At 56.3% G+C, this 12,578-nt stretch overlaps 4 protein-coding genes across 4 annotated transcripts; 3 read left to right on the top strand and 1 right to left on the bottom strand.

Moving 5' to 3' along the window:
* Positions 1–160: 160 nt before the first annotated feature.
* Positions 161–916, top strand: VDBG_06043 (predicted protein; the record flags this gene model as incomplete). The annotated part of the gene is made up of 1 exon (XM_003003555.1): positions 161–916. One exon carries the CDS (start codon positions 161–163, stop codon positions 914–916), a length of 756 nt encoding a protein of 251 aa, XP_003003601.1.
* An 803-nt stretch (positions 917–1,719) lies between these two features.
* VDBG_06042 (conserved hypothetical protein) lies at positions 1,720–4,398 on the top strand (the record flags this gene model as incomplete). Its single annotated transcript, XM_003003554.1, has 1 exon — positions 1,720–4,398. The coding sequence occupies one exon, from the start codon at positions 1,720–1,722 to the stop codon at positions 4,396–4,398; it is 2,679 nt and encodes an 892-aa protein (XP_003003600.1).
* Positions 4,399–8,601: 4,203 nt separating this feature from the next.
* Positions 8,602–10,186, top strand: VDBG_06041 (conserved hypothetical protein; the record flags this gene model as incomplete). The annotated part of the gene is made up of 2 exons (XM_003003553.1): positions 8,602–8,745; positions 8,893–10,186. 2 exons carry the CDS (start codon positions 8,665–8,667, stop codon positions 9,310–9,312), a joined length of 501 nt encoding a protein of 166 aa, XP_003003599.1.
* Positions 9,995–10,817, bottom strand: VDBG_06040 (predicted protein; the record flags this gene model as incomplete). The annotated part of the gene is made up of 3 exons (XM_003003552.1): positions 9,995–10,153; positions 10,327–10,472; positions 10,583–10,817. The coding sequence occupies 3 exons, from the start codon at positions 10,815–10,817 to the stop codon at positions 9,995–9,997; spliced, it is 540 nt and encodes a 179-aa protein (XP_003003598.1).
* Positions 10,818–12,578: the final 1,761 nt, after the last annotated feature.

The following is a 12,578-nucleotide window of genomic DNA, read 5'->3' as shown; positions in this document are numbered from 1 at the left end:
GGCCCGACCCCCTCCTCATTCATCTGAGCATCCGATTTCGATTCCGACTGACTTCTAATCTACTACCCTGCCCTACTCTTCACCAGCTTTGGCTACTATCGGTCCCACTCCCACAAGCCTGGCATTCGCCATCAACATAACGTCTGTCTTTTCACCGCGAATGGCTGGCATCGACACCGGCGCCGGCACCGGCAAATCCTCAGGCCATCGGAAGCGCAGGGCTCGTCCGAATGGATCATCCCTAAACGCTTCCTGGATCACAGCGGCTGAAGATGCAGTCTCATCGGGCCCCAGCACAGCAGATACCCCGCAGCCTTCCTCCCTGAGCAGCTCCGACCTGGCTCAGCACCCCTACGAATCGAATGAGCGCCAGAGCCTTGTGGCCGAGGATGAGCAAGTTGCTCTGGCCAATTCGAATGTTGAACATCTCGATGCTCCGATTGGTCTCCGGCCGTACCAGCCTGGAGGCCTCCGCTCGTCCGATTCTTCTCAATCCATCGAACGTCCCGGCTCGTCGAGTGGCATGGCGGTTGACAATGCCCTCGGCCAGTCGCAAGACAATTCGTCATCACGCGAAAGTGCTGCCACTCCGGGCAAAGCAAAGAAGAAGCGCTATGCAAGCCAACACGACGCGCATTGGCTCGAGGATGCCGTCGATTCCACGCTGCCGCTACCGCACCATACTTTCGACGAGGCAGCTGATGAGCCTGTCCGCGAACCACAGCGGCCAGGCCTCCACCACTCCACTCACGGCAGACATTCAGTCGTGGGGTCCGGTAGCACTCAGTCACCTCAGTCGAATTCCCCATCAATCTTTCGACTACCACACTCGCCTCATGGCGGCAGCCAAGGCTATGATGCCCCTCCAGTTGTGCCTCTTGTGAAGCCGAACTATTCACCTCAAGGAGTCCTATAACTTGGCTATGCGGGCGAGAGGTCTCTTGGATCTCGCTCGAGACACCTAGGGCTGAACTGCGGGTTGCAGCGCGGCATGCCTGGCGCCCTCACTGTGGTGTGGTGTGAAATCGTCATATTGGCTGCCCGAGTGAGCCTCGCTGCGGCTTAGTGAGCCTGCTCGACGCCTTCTTTGGTGGCTGCGCCATCCTCATGCTGGTTCGCCGATGTCAGACGGAGAGAGGCAAGACATATTTCAAACCACCCCCTGCTGTGTAAGGAACCAAGCAAGCCTGAGTCGTGTATTCCCATACCACTTTCTTCCCAACCTGAGAGGACTACCCCCTGGAGTTCAATATACCAGGAGCACGTTTTGCGGAGACCAGACCAAAGTGTGCGCACAAGTCAAAAGAATGCCGTCCACTCCTGACCGGCCTATGCCCCCCAAGGTCGCGGCCAATTTTGGCTTGCGAGGGCTTCGCGATCGTACGCTGGATAATTCTGAGTTGCTTGACCAAGAACATGGAGAGAATGCTGACTGCTTAAGGGTTGCGCGGTAGGCATGTACCTGCAATAAGTCCCAGTCAAGCCAATGAGACTATTCCGAGAACGCCTGGTCTGCCTTCACCACTTTTCGGCGAGCAGCTTTCTCTTCCCGTGTCGCCAGCTGTTGAACCCCCTACTCCATCGAGCGAAGCTACACCGATGGGAGCGCCTCCACCACCAGCCATCCGCCCGGGATGGGCTCGACTTCCAACACCCCCGCTGCATGCTGCGTCACCGGCTTGTCCCAGTCCATCGCCAGGTGTGGGGGTTGGGCACGATATGCAAGTTCGTGACCTGCCGCTCGTCTTCGCAGTCGACGTCTCAGGGAGCACACGGGGGCGAATCCTGGATGAAGAAAAACGATCCATCAGCCTCTTGATGGGAGGGCTGAAGCCCGCTGAGTCGAACACACTATCTCGTGTCATCCCTTGGGATGGACGATGCCTCGGCGTCATACACCCGCAACAAACCCCGTTTCTCACCCCTGGTGCTGGGACCGATCCTTCTGTCGTTCTTGAGGATGCAGTCGCCCGACGTGCGCTCCAGGAAGCCAGTCTTTGGTTTCTCATGACCGACGGCTTCATCGAGAAGCCGCTCATCAACAAATTTGCCAACGCCATCTCCAAAACAGGCATTCACGGAACAGCATCTGTCATCATACTTTATGGATACCGTGTTCAGTCTCCATATGACTGCAATGTGTCTGTTGGTCTTTCGGTCTTCGCTGTGGCTCCTCACTGCATTTTCCTCTTTCACGATGTCAGAAGCGGTGATCTCTACGTGTTGCAAGCAAAGGGGTCCTTCACCACTCTCCTCCCAGAGCATGCAAGATTTACCCCTTTTGGACCGACTACGCGATGGCAAGATCTCATCAGGATCACCTACGAAGACCTTTCCAGGGTTCAGGTCCCGCGACCGACACGTCTTTCGGCAGATGCTGTGGTCCTCCCAGGGGGAAAGACGCTCGATATGACAAGCCTGTACAATGACACCTTGTCCAAGGAAGAAACCATTGAGCTGTTGGCAGACTATTCTGCATTGGATGTCATCCTGCTTGCGGCCAAAACTCGCGGCAAAGATCAAGATGTGAAATTTTGGATCGAGAGTGCTCGACGTCACCACAGGATTCCGGAAGCGGCCTTGATGACGCGAGAGGATGTTGGTTCCAATGGATTGAATTGCATGAAAATTTTATTGGAAGAGGTCAAGAGCCTAGCCCCGATATACAGGATTGAAGATCTGTGGGGTTTACTGTCTCGTGATGAAACACCTGACGGCATCGAGGCCAAGATGTCCGAGGCCACCACCATCACGTACATCGACAGCTTCAGATCAGGGCTTCGCGTTGCACACCGCCAGAACTGGTCCCACTTCGAAAGCCAGGTTGAGGCGGATTGGGAACTGTCCTGCAAACTGAACGACACTTTAGCCGAAGTGCTCTCGACTATGACCATGAACGATGCGCGGGCCCCAGCAAGTCCAGCCATGCTCACACCAATGTCGTCCCCAGTGGGAGGCGGAAGACGACCATACACAGCGCATTATTCTGGTGGAAGCTCCGCCAGGAACGAGGCAAGAATGAGCCCCTTAAGCCCTGGGCCCAAACGAAATTATTATCATCACCAGGACACGGGTCCAGCCACGTACCAGCAAGCTGCACTCAGCCCGTATATCGGTCACCGAAGCAGACGAACCAAGGACCTGTTGTTCCTCCCAGGGTACAAAGGCGAGCGAAGCACTGTGTATGACAGGCAACCCGGCGCATATGCTACGTGCCCGATATGCAGAGAACCCAGGTCAATACAGACACTACTACTGCAGACCAGCTCCGATGAGCCAGAGACTTTGCATCTGCCAAAGGCAAATCAGCGCTCTGGTCACATGTATCCTCTCGTACTCGGCAACTATCCCGAGACGGACGTCATCCTGCCTATAACATGCTGCGATGGGTGCGCTTCCCTGCTTTTGCAGGCTGGAGAGCTTCCAAATGACGACCGTGTGACGATTGCGTTACCGCTGGTCCCGCTCCACAAGCGTGAAAACAGGCAGTTGTGGGAGGAGAAGCTGGGGGAAGTATACGGTCACCGCTTCCGTGACAGCATTGTGTTCCTCGTCTTCCTCTCCACCCTCTGCACCACAATTGAGGACCTGGTTGACGGCGCGATACAGTCAGAATGCCAGACCCTCATGCCGAGCTTGGAATGGTGCTGTCGAGAGCTGTCGAAGCTTCCCGGCATCTCCACCATGGCTGGCCTGACGCCGGTGGGCAGCCCGCTTTCAGGCGTGGTCAATGACACGATGCCACTGCAGCAGGCTCTTCGCGTGACTTTCCAAGGTTTCCAGTCCACGATCCACCAGAGCCCCTTACTCGAGTATCCGATTGACGGGTTCCTCGTGCTCGTCCGCCTCGCTGGCCTCATGGAGGACGTTGGGCCCGAGGACGTTGAGCGCTTCGTCTGGATGCGGCTCCTGCATTATCTCGCCGAGCAGCACGTTCAATTACAGAGGAAAGGTGGTCCAGGAGAAGCGAGCAAAGCACTCCAAAACTTGGTGAACAAGCAGACCGAGACGTCCAACGAACGCGGCGCTGGCACAGAAGCCGTTACTGATCGATGTTATGCGGTTCCGCTTTCAGCCCTAGACGGAACATACCTTATCCCTTCGGACTCTGACATCCTGGAACAATTTCTCCGTACCGGAAGCTCCTACTCTATTATTGCAGATACGGACAAATACCACGCGGCTCTGGCTGTCTTTCTCCACTTGATGGCCACCCTGACCGAGGGGTCACAGCAGATCTGGGACGACGGAGATTTATTCGTCAAGCTCCAGTACAGGGCGGACAAGCTGTGCCGGACTGAGGACGGGCTGCGTGACATTTTCTTTGAGGGAAAACTTGTCGACGACGAAGGAGCGGTCAAGTTGATCACGGCGGCATACGAGGTGGTCGTAGCTTGAGGTTGGGGTTTCCACTTGCAATGCGAGGTCTCGGCTCAGACAGGGATCAAAGCTTGATCTGCACTGATGGATTGCTTGAAGCACCCGAATTTCAGGAAGAGACGATAAAGAAGACTAATGTAGGAAGGGGTCAAAATCTTGGTTGTTGGGTACCCAATGCTGACTGCCGTGCCCCATAACGGATGTCACCCTCCTCCCCTGTGAACAGACCACCTGCTGCTTTCTTCCCTCCCCCTCCACTTTGGGACCCTTGACGACGGGGGTCGTCTGTATTGACGTGTACTCTGTCCGTTTCCACGACGTGCCACCACCATTGTTGCCAACACCCCCGACCTCATGAATCAGCGACGACTGACTGGTCAAGCTGGAAGAGACCAGGGTAAAGTACCAAAGGCACTGGCAAGCCAGGGGGTTGCAGCCCAAGTAGGAAATAAGGTTTGCGCCATCTTGGTTCCAAGAGCCTCAAATTACCTCGCATGGGGAACCGACAGATGAGAATGGATCCTCCCAGGGGGGGGGGGGGGACAAACGTACATGGTGAGAAGATTGAGAAGGAGACAATAGAAAGGAAAATGAACAAGAGGAAACGGCACGAGTGCAGCGTGTATGTTTTCCCCCTCTTCGCTCGCGGCTCCACCCCCCTTTTGATGCATCTAGTGTACCTGCTTGGTGTACTGTAGGTCACGATACCTCCGCGTAAATGGAAATGTTGCCTCGCAGGGACCTCGAATCTACTTGCCTCTCGGCCTAGTCTTGCGGCTGACCGAGCCGTCGTTCCCTAGCTCCTCCCGCCCCCAGGGTAAGAAGTTTCTGGGTCACGACCTCGCGTACCGGATCTGTTCCAGATTGACGATTTGACGTTGGGACGATTGTGACGAGAGGGGGAACGGCGGCGGCTGGGAAAGGGGTGGTTCGTTTGGAGGGGGGGGGGGGTGAGAAAAAGCGGAACCTGGTTCTTCCGCCGCTCAGACATGACAATCCCAGACGACATGACATGACCGCGTCTTTCGAGTCAGCGAGGTGAGGCATGTCGAAATGTCCACTGCCCACGAGGTAATTGGGTGGGGTAAGGAGAAGGGTGAGGTGAGAGGAAGGACGAGAGGATGGGCACGGCACGGATGGCATGTCAACCCCCCCCCCCAAAAAGCCGCCTCGGCGCCTTTGCGAGATCCGTATCGAATAGAGTCACGACATCCGATGTGCGCGCGCTCAGGTGGTCCGTCTGCACGGCAGTTTCTAGTGACCGGTGCGTACGGATCCCGACGTGGCAAGTAGAGGGTGAGGGAAAGTCAGAGAGAGTGCCCCCCTCGTCGGCCTTCTTCGCCCGAAGCCGAGGGGAGAGGCATCGGCACATCAACGCGTTGGCTCGCTCTTCATGGAGGCGGGGAGGGAGGAAACATGTTCCTGAATGGGCATGGGAAAGATCCCCCGCCCCCACGTTTCGACCGAAACAAGAAGGGGGACAATCCAAGTTCCTGGATTGAGAGTGGCGTGGTTTCTGCATATCAGCGCAGACTCCTTTGGGCTGAGCAAATTTCGCTTTCTTGGATTGTAGGGTACATTACGACCCGACGGATACACTTTTGGCCAAAGGGACCAGCGGCAGTTGATCTGGAGGGTCGGGCTCGGGTGTTGCGGTGGGACCATGATTGCCGTGACAGACCATCAGTGCGGTGACACACCAGGACGGAAGAGGCAAAGGTGCCCGCCTGGTATCGCGTGATGCGCATCTGTTATTATCATCCAACTTTGCATCGGCTAGTGGCACGATGCATGACCAAGGATGGATGCATCAAGCAAGCTATCATGAAATCAAAACTCGAACCAGATATCAGAGTTTCACACGGGTTCGTGGTAGTCGCCTAGCTGGGTGTGAGCCTATCGTGGGCCTCTTGTCTTGTCGTGGCAAACCTGCTACGGTGCTTCCATCGACGGCGCCAGACATGCATGGTGACAGCCTCACACGGAGCGTGCCGGACGCCACACATGTAAGCAGGCCTGCGCTTCATCCTTGTCCAGTTGTGAAAATTTCACGGCGCGGCGTCGGACCCGTCGTCCTGGTTTTTGCTGTGTTGTACATGTATCTCGGCGAGGAGCGAACTGCATCTCCGCACGGCACCGAGAAAGCGCCTCCGTAGACGAACCTCGACCAGTCAAGCGTGCGCCTCTATGTATCAGTCGTGCACGTTGACGAGCAAGGATGCTGCAACGCGCATATGGCGCCCGAGTTCCAATGTGAGCTCGACGATAGTATGGGCAAGGGCGTGTTGAGCGTCAGCACGGACAAAGACTGATGTGCCCACCACTATTGCTTGCTGCGCCCACAAAGCCATCTCATGATCTAGCCCGAAGCACTCTTCTATCCGCGCCATACTCTGTACTCGATGCGCTAGATTGTCATGAACTGCTTGGCCGCTGTGCAATCAAGCTCGTCTCGGCCAGGATACCGCCTGGAACACTGCATATCATAGGGTTACCCTTCATCGTTCGAGGTCAGAGGGCGGGGCGATCCGGCAGAGGCCTGTTTGGTGAGATGTGCAGTACGACGTTGTGGGGAGGGTCCGGCAATTGCATCGAACAGGCCTGCAGCTGTGACGAACTCGAGCCACCGCGTTTCTTCCCACCCTGGCTGCATGATGCCGGCGTCACCAAGAAGACTGTCGGAGTGATGATCCGCACCTCCGAGCCCTGCCGACGTCCCACGAGCCCGACGGTGTGGTCAGGGCGTCCAGGGATGGGAGGGCGGTTAAGCTCTCGCCGACCGCCCATGGTCCCAGTCGCTCGGCCCTCCGTCCCCCACCATCTTTCTCCCCTTTGGCGTAGGACATCAGCGATGTGCGCTCAGCGGGTCATTAGGTCGGACAGGCAAGAGACGAGCCAGTCTGCTTCCCGGGTCTTGGCCTCTAGAGGAAGTCTCCGCAGGACTTGCCGCTGTCGATCTTGCGGTCGGCTGCTCTGGTTCGGGCTGCAGTCGGCTGCACGAGAACGAAATGACCGAGTGGCCGGCCTGTCGTACCCGCGTCGCTCGCGCCGTCGAGTGACAAGCTCGGTATCGCAAAACCTAGAAGGCATCTCGTCTCCTAGACGGACGGGAATGGCGGCGGCTTCAGGCTTGCAGGCGGGAGGCCCGAGAGACACCGGCTTGAACCTTCTGCAGAGTCTAGGACGCTGTGGGCCCGGGAGTGGCTTGCGGCGGAACAACAATACGCATTTCCTCTGCGTGGAGACAGACGCGTGAGAGAACTAAGTGAGTGCTTGTAGGTACCGGCGGCACTGAGAGGCTGTAGAGCTGGGCCGTGCCAGGCGGCAGCCTACTCTCAGGTGCCCAGTCAGGAAGGTTCGGTCAGGGTAGTGATGGTCGTTGTTAAACTTTGTGCACGGCAATAGTCGGAATAGTCGGAGATTGTCGCAGTCTCGCATTGTGCGATCAAATGTTGCTCGTGGCCCGACAATGCACTGTACTTGCGTACCATGTAGTTGGCCCGCTTAGCCGCGCAATGACGCGTGCGCACGTTGGCTTTCACGGAGAATGTCCGCATTGCGTTGGAACGCTCCCACGAACGATTTGCGGGCATGAGCACAGGAGACGGAGGAGGTGCCCAAGTACGCGGATCGACAAGTTTATGAACTCATCCGCTGAATGTTGACGTAGACGCGCGTCGCATCCCGGGCATCGTTCTTTCGATGGCTTTGACAAGGCAGACAATGGGGGTCGGCAGCGGTAGCGAAGCAGAGCTGCTCGAAAGGAACCCATCATTTGTGAGGCTGTGGGAGGTTGATGTGTCTGAGGCTGGAAAGACGTGGTGGCTGAATTCCATCTTCACCAGCCTCATTCATGTATTACGTTGTCTCTGTGGCTGCTTCAAGCTTTCCGCATCCTGGGGAATGCATTTCCTTGGCATGCAGTGGAATCTGCCCTGCATTGGCCCGCCAGTAGTAGTACATGGTGTTGCTTTGCACCTCGGAAATGATTGGGGACGCAGGCAAGCAAGTCGCCAACAGTGGGGCAGTATCGATCTGGGCCGAGACTTCCCCCAGCGGTCAGCCAATCTCGGCCTCGCAACCCCTGGGATGAGGAAGGAGGCAAGGTACCGTGTGTTCAAAGGGGGCTTGGGGCTCGGGCCTGGTGCCTCGTTCGACAGGAGCGGATTCGCGCCCCTTCTCCTCTTCGCGCCCTGACGTACCGCCATCCCACTTTTCCACACCCAACAACAGTTGCGCAATCCACCATCTCTCTGTGTAGTCTAGTCCCTGTCTGACATCACGATGAAGCTGATCACTGCTTCCATTCTCGCCTTCGTCGGCCTCGTTGCTGCTCAGTCGACGGGCGACCTGCCCAAGTGCGCCGTGCGTATTGACTCCCTCCTCTCCTTCTGAAGCAATCGTCGTCGCTCTCTAATGACTGGCGGCCTTGAGGCCTCGCCGGTCGGTCTCGTTTCTGGCTCTCTGGTGATGCGTTGGTGACTGCGAGACTGACCATTCTGCCGCCGACAGCAACCATGCGTAATCGAGGCCACGACCGGCGGGAACATTGGAGGCTGCGGCCAGTTCGACAACAAGTGCATCTGCAGCAACAAGAGCTTCCTCGACGACATGGCATGCTGCCTTGCCGCCGGCTGCACGCAGAAGGAGCAACAGGCTGCTGTTGACTTTGCCAAACGCCTCTGCAGAGGTTCCGGCGTCACCGATCTGCCCGACTCGGTCGTCTGCAAGACAGCGGCGTCCGGCTCCTCGACAACGGCTTCAGGCACCGCCGCTGCCACCACCTCAGCTTCGCAGACGGCATCAGCCACTGGCTCGGCCGCCAATGCGCAGAACACGGCCTCGACCTCTACCCCCAACGCAGGGCCCTTGGCGACCATGATGCCTGTCGGCGTGCTGGGCGGCCTCATCGCCGCAGCTGCCATGCTGTAGGTTCAAAGACGTCGACACGGGTGGCAGGACGCAGAGGCGTAGGGCAATAAGAGTGATGCCACGGGCGGGGTGCAGCAGCCCTCGTTCCTGAGATCCATGGGCAAGCATACCTGCCTGTGGTGCAGCGTTGGGAAAGCTTGGTTCCGCAAGCCAGGGACAATAATAGTCATAGTCGTATGTGAGAAATGATAATGGTCTGCTCACCCGCACATCTGCCACGCGGTGAAGAATAATTCGGCCCCTGGAGCGAAGCACCGGAGACTTTTTTCTCTCTCTCTCTCTCTCGGATATCGCCCGTATGCATGCATGTCGCTCTTGGTCATCATTTGGGCGTGGGGTCATGTCCGCCCCGTTCTCTGAGGGCCCCATACCAGATGGGCAGGGATGGAACGCTACAGACTCCTTTAAACGGCACGCACCCTATACGGTAGCGCACTGTCGTCGGTGGATTACCGACGGCTGGCTATGTGCTGGGTCTGCGCTCCTGGATTTCTGTGACTCAGGAACGCCGTACTAGAAAACCACAGTTGTGTCACGGGGTAGCAACTAACGTACCATGATGATATGTTCACCAAGTTCTTTTATATGGACCTCGTGGGTCAGCTTCTACCGAATCAGTCGAAATCTCGTTCACGATGGGAGCCAAGGCTATGCATTGATGCTCGCTTGCGGTTGACATCTTTCATCCCAACTTGGACTCTCGTTGGTGGCCTGATGTTTTGTGACGCTTTGACCCAGCCTTTCGGACAGGAGGAGAGTGAGCAGCGAGATGAGTGCCGGGTCGCCCGGTAGCGGGGTCCGAGGCCTGGTAGAAGTGGCGATGAGCTGTCCGAGGGCCTGGCTAGATGGTAGGAAGGAAAGTCTAGACGACTACGCGAGTGATCTTCAAGATTGCAAACCCATTTCCATCAGCTTCACAGGCCTGTTGTCTTTGAGTCAACCGATCCTAGAGATGGCAACGTACATGGTGTACAGCAAGTCCGACCCCTCAAAGGAGCAAACTACCGTGCGCACCTTTGCATCGGTGTTGTCGGAGCAGGTGGTCCAAGTTTCAGCAACCAGGACCAGGTCTTCATGCACATAGCCAAATCGAGTTGTTGAAATCAACTGGGGTCTAGGTAGATGCATGAGGGTCGTGCCTTGGGATCGGCTCGATCGCCCTGTATGAGGGATACACGTTGCATGGTATTACTTCCAATGCAAGTAGTGGCGGGAGATGAGGTGAATGTCAAGCTCAGAACCGCTGAGCATGACTTGCTGTGAAGCATACCAGTTACTAGTAGCGAGGTGTCGTTCAATCGAATAAGAAGGCAACACGAGTAGACTGACTGCGCAGTGATGCAAGCTGCATCTGTCAATCTGGACAAGTCCGAGCCCCTTTCTTCGAGACTCTTGTCAAGATCGAGTTCCGTTCCGCCAAGTGAATCCGATGTACGATCCTTGTTAGGCAGGGATGATAGTGGACAAGCGGAGCTCAGAAGACACATGTGTGTAGGTGATCTCATGTCAAGTCCCAAGTGTAGCGCTTAGAGTAAGAGACGGCGTGATCAAGGTTACTTTGGGCGCTTAATTATTCAGCATACCCCAGATCAGGCGATATCTGCGAGGTAGTGTAAACCTAGCTTGAGTGAGGTTCGAGCACAACCTTGGCTTATGACTCGCCGGGTATGATTCAATCCCAGCCTGTTTGCGTGGCAATATGATGACAGGGAGAAAATACGCAGGGCATGGCAACTGATATTTCGGTTCTGCCCACAGCCTTTCGCGCCCCGTCAGAGCTGCCCTGCGTTTGCTTGGGGTGTTTGCGATCTTCGGACACCCCTTGGCGGCGAGCCCGAATGTGGAACAGCCCCACTCGTGTCCGGCTTTATAGCCGCGCTGCAGGGCGTGCAATTCCCTGACAATTCATCTTCCCCAAGAACACTGCCGTTCTGAGCCTCGTGCATGGAGCCCGGGCTACCTAACCCTGTTTGCTTTTACATCCCACGATGGGGTGCATTTTGGGGGAAGCTGCAGCCAGGGGAACAAGGCAGCGAGCGGCAAAGCAACATAAGGGTCAGCCCTGTCGAAGCTCTGATATTAGATCATCAACATAACAACGCCGCCGAGAGCCTGGCCACCGTCGATTCTTTGGTGTGTTGGCATTGTTCTATTCTGCAAAGTTGAGATCGTGGGCCGTTGGCATCTCGCACCCCCCCCCCCTCACTGTGCCATCGAGCATCTTTCTTCTCAGCCATGTGGGCCTGCGGTCATAGACACAGACTCCGGGCTGTCAAAGTTCCCATCTAACCATCAAGCGTCTAGGCACTCGCAGGGAGTGGATGTCTTTCAAGTGAAGATGCGCTGAGCTTTGCCAGTCTCGTCGTTAGTTGCGAAAAGAAGGATGCCAAGCCACCTAGGTAGGTGGTGGGCAGAAGCAGCCATGGCCCGAGCTTCGCCCGAATCTTGTGTGATGCATTCGTAGGCACAAGGTGTGTTAGTTGGGTTCAGGGGTCGAAAATATCAGATGAGAGCAGAAAGGTTTGGAAAGGCCACAGCAGCTCAGCAAAACCGGGGAGCCTTGCTCCCGCTTTGACCTCTGTTGTCATGGTGTGAAACTTACCGGGGTGGTTGTGACTGCTAGGTGGAGGGGAGGGGTGTGGGCGGCGCTCTCGTTGCGCTTTGACATCTCAACACACGGTATGCCGTGTTGCAAACGCGATGTCTGATACGGCGTTTTCAACACAATAAGATGTGCGGGAGGCTGATCCAGAAAGATGACTCAGCCAAGGAGGTGTGCCAGTAGAATGATGAGTGTTCCCTTTTTACTTTGTTGCCGAGCACGGATCCTCTATGCTCGTCCGCAACTTCCTACAGCAACCTTTTGTACCACTGCGCCTCGGAACGGAGAACGTATTGGCAGGGCCATGCTACATCGTTGCGCTGGCCATCAAGGTGCTTAAGGTTTCTAGCGGGACCTTGAAATGGAGCGTGTTCCGAGATATCTCGGTAATCATACCATGAGCGAGCCCTTTTGCATGAAGAGAGGCCAGGCAATCAGAGCTAGAATGGGAAGGGAAAACTGCAGAGGGCGGGAGCCTCCACTCCACTATTTGGAGTCCTCACAATGTATGATCGTGACGTCTAAAGCTCCCGGTCACCGGTGGAGCTGCGTAATCCACAGATCAATCCCAGCCTGGGGGGACTTCCATCCGTAAGTATGGAAGAGTCGAAGCAAGTGAATTAGCTGAGCCGTCGGGTCGCGTACCATGGTTGCGATCAATATG

This window comes from Verticillium alfalfae, genomic scaffold (assembly GCF_000150825.1).
Source record: "Verticillium alfalfae VaMs.102 supercont1.7 genomic scaffold, whole genome shotgun sequence".
Taxonomy (NCBI): domain Eukaryota; kingdom Fungi; phylum Ascomycota; class Sordariomycetes; order Glomerellales; family Plectosphaerellaceae; genus Verticillium; species Verticillium alfalfae.
This window is presented reverse-complemented; position numbering and strand designations above follow the sequence as displayed.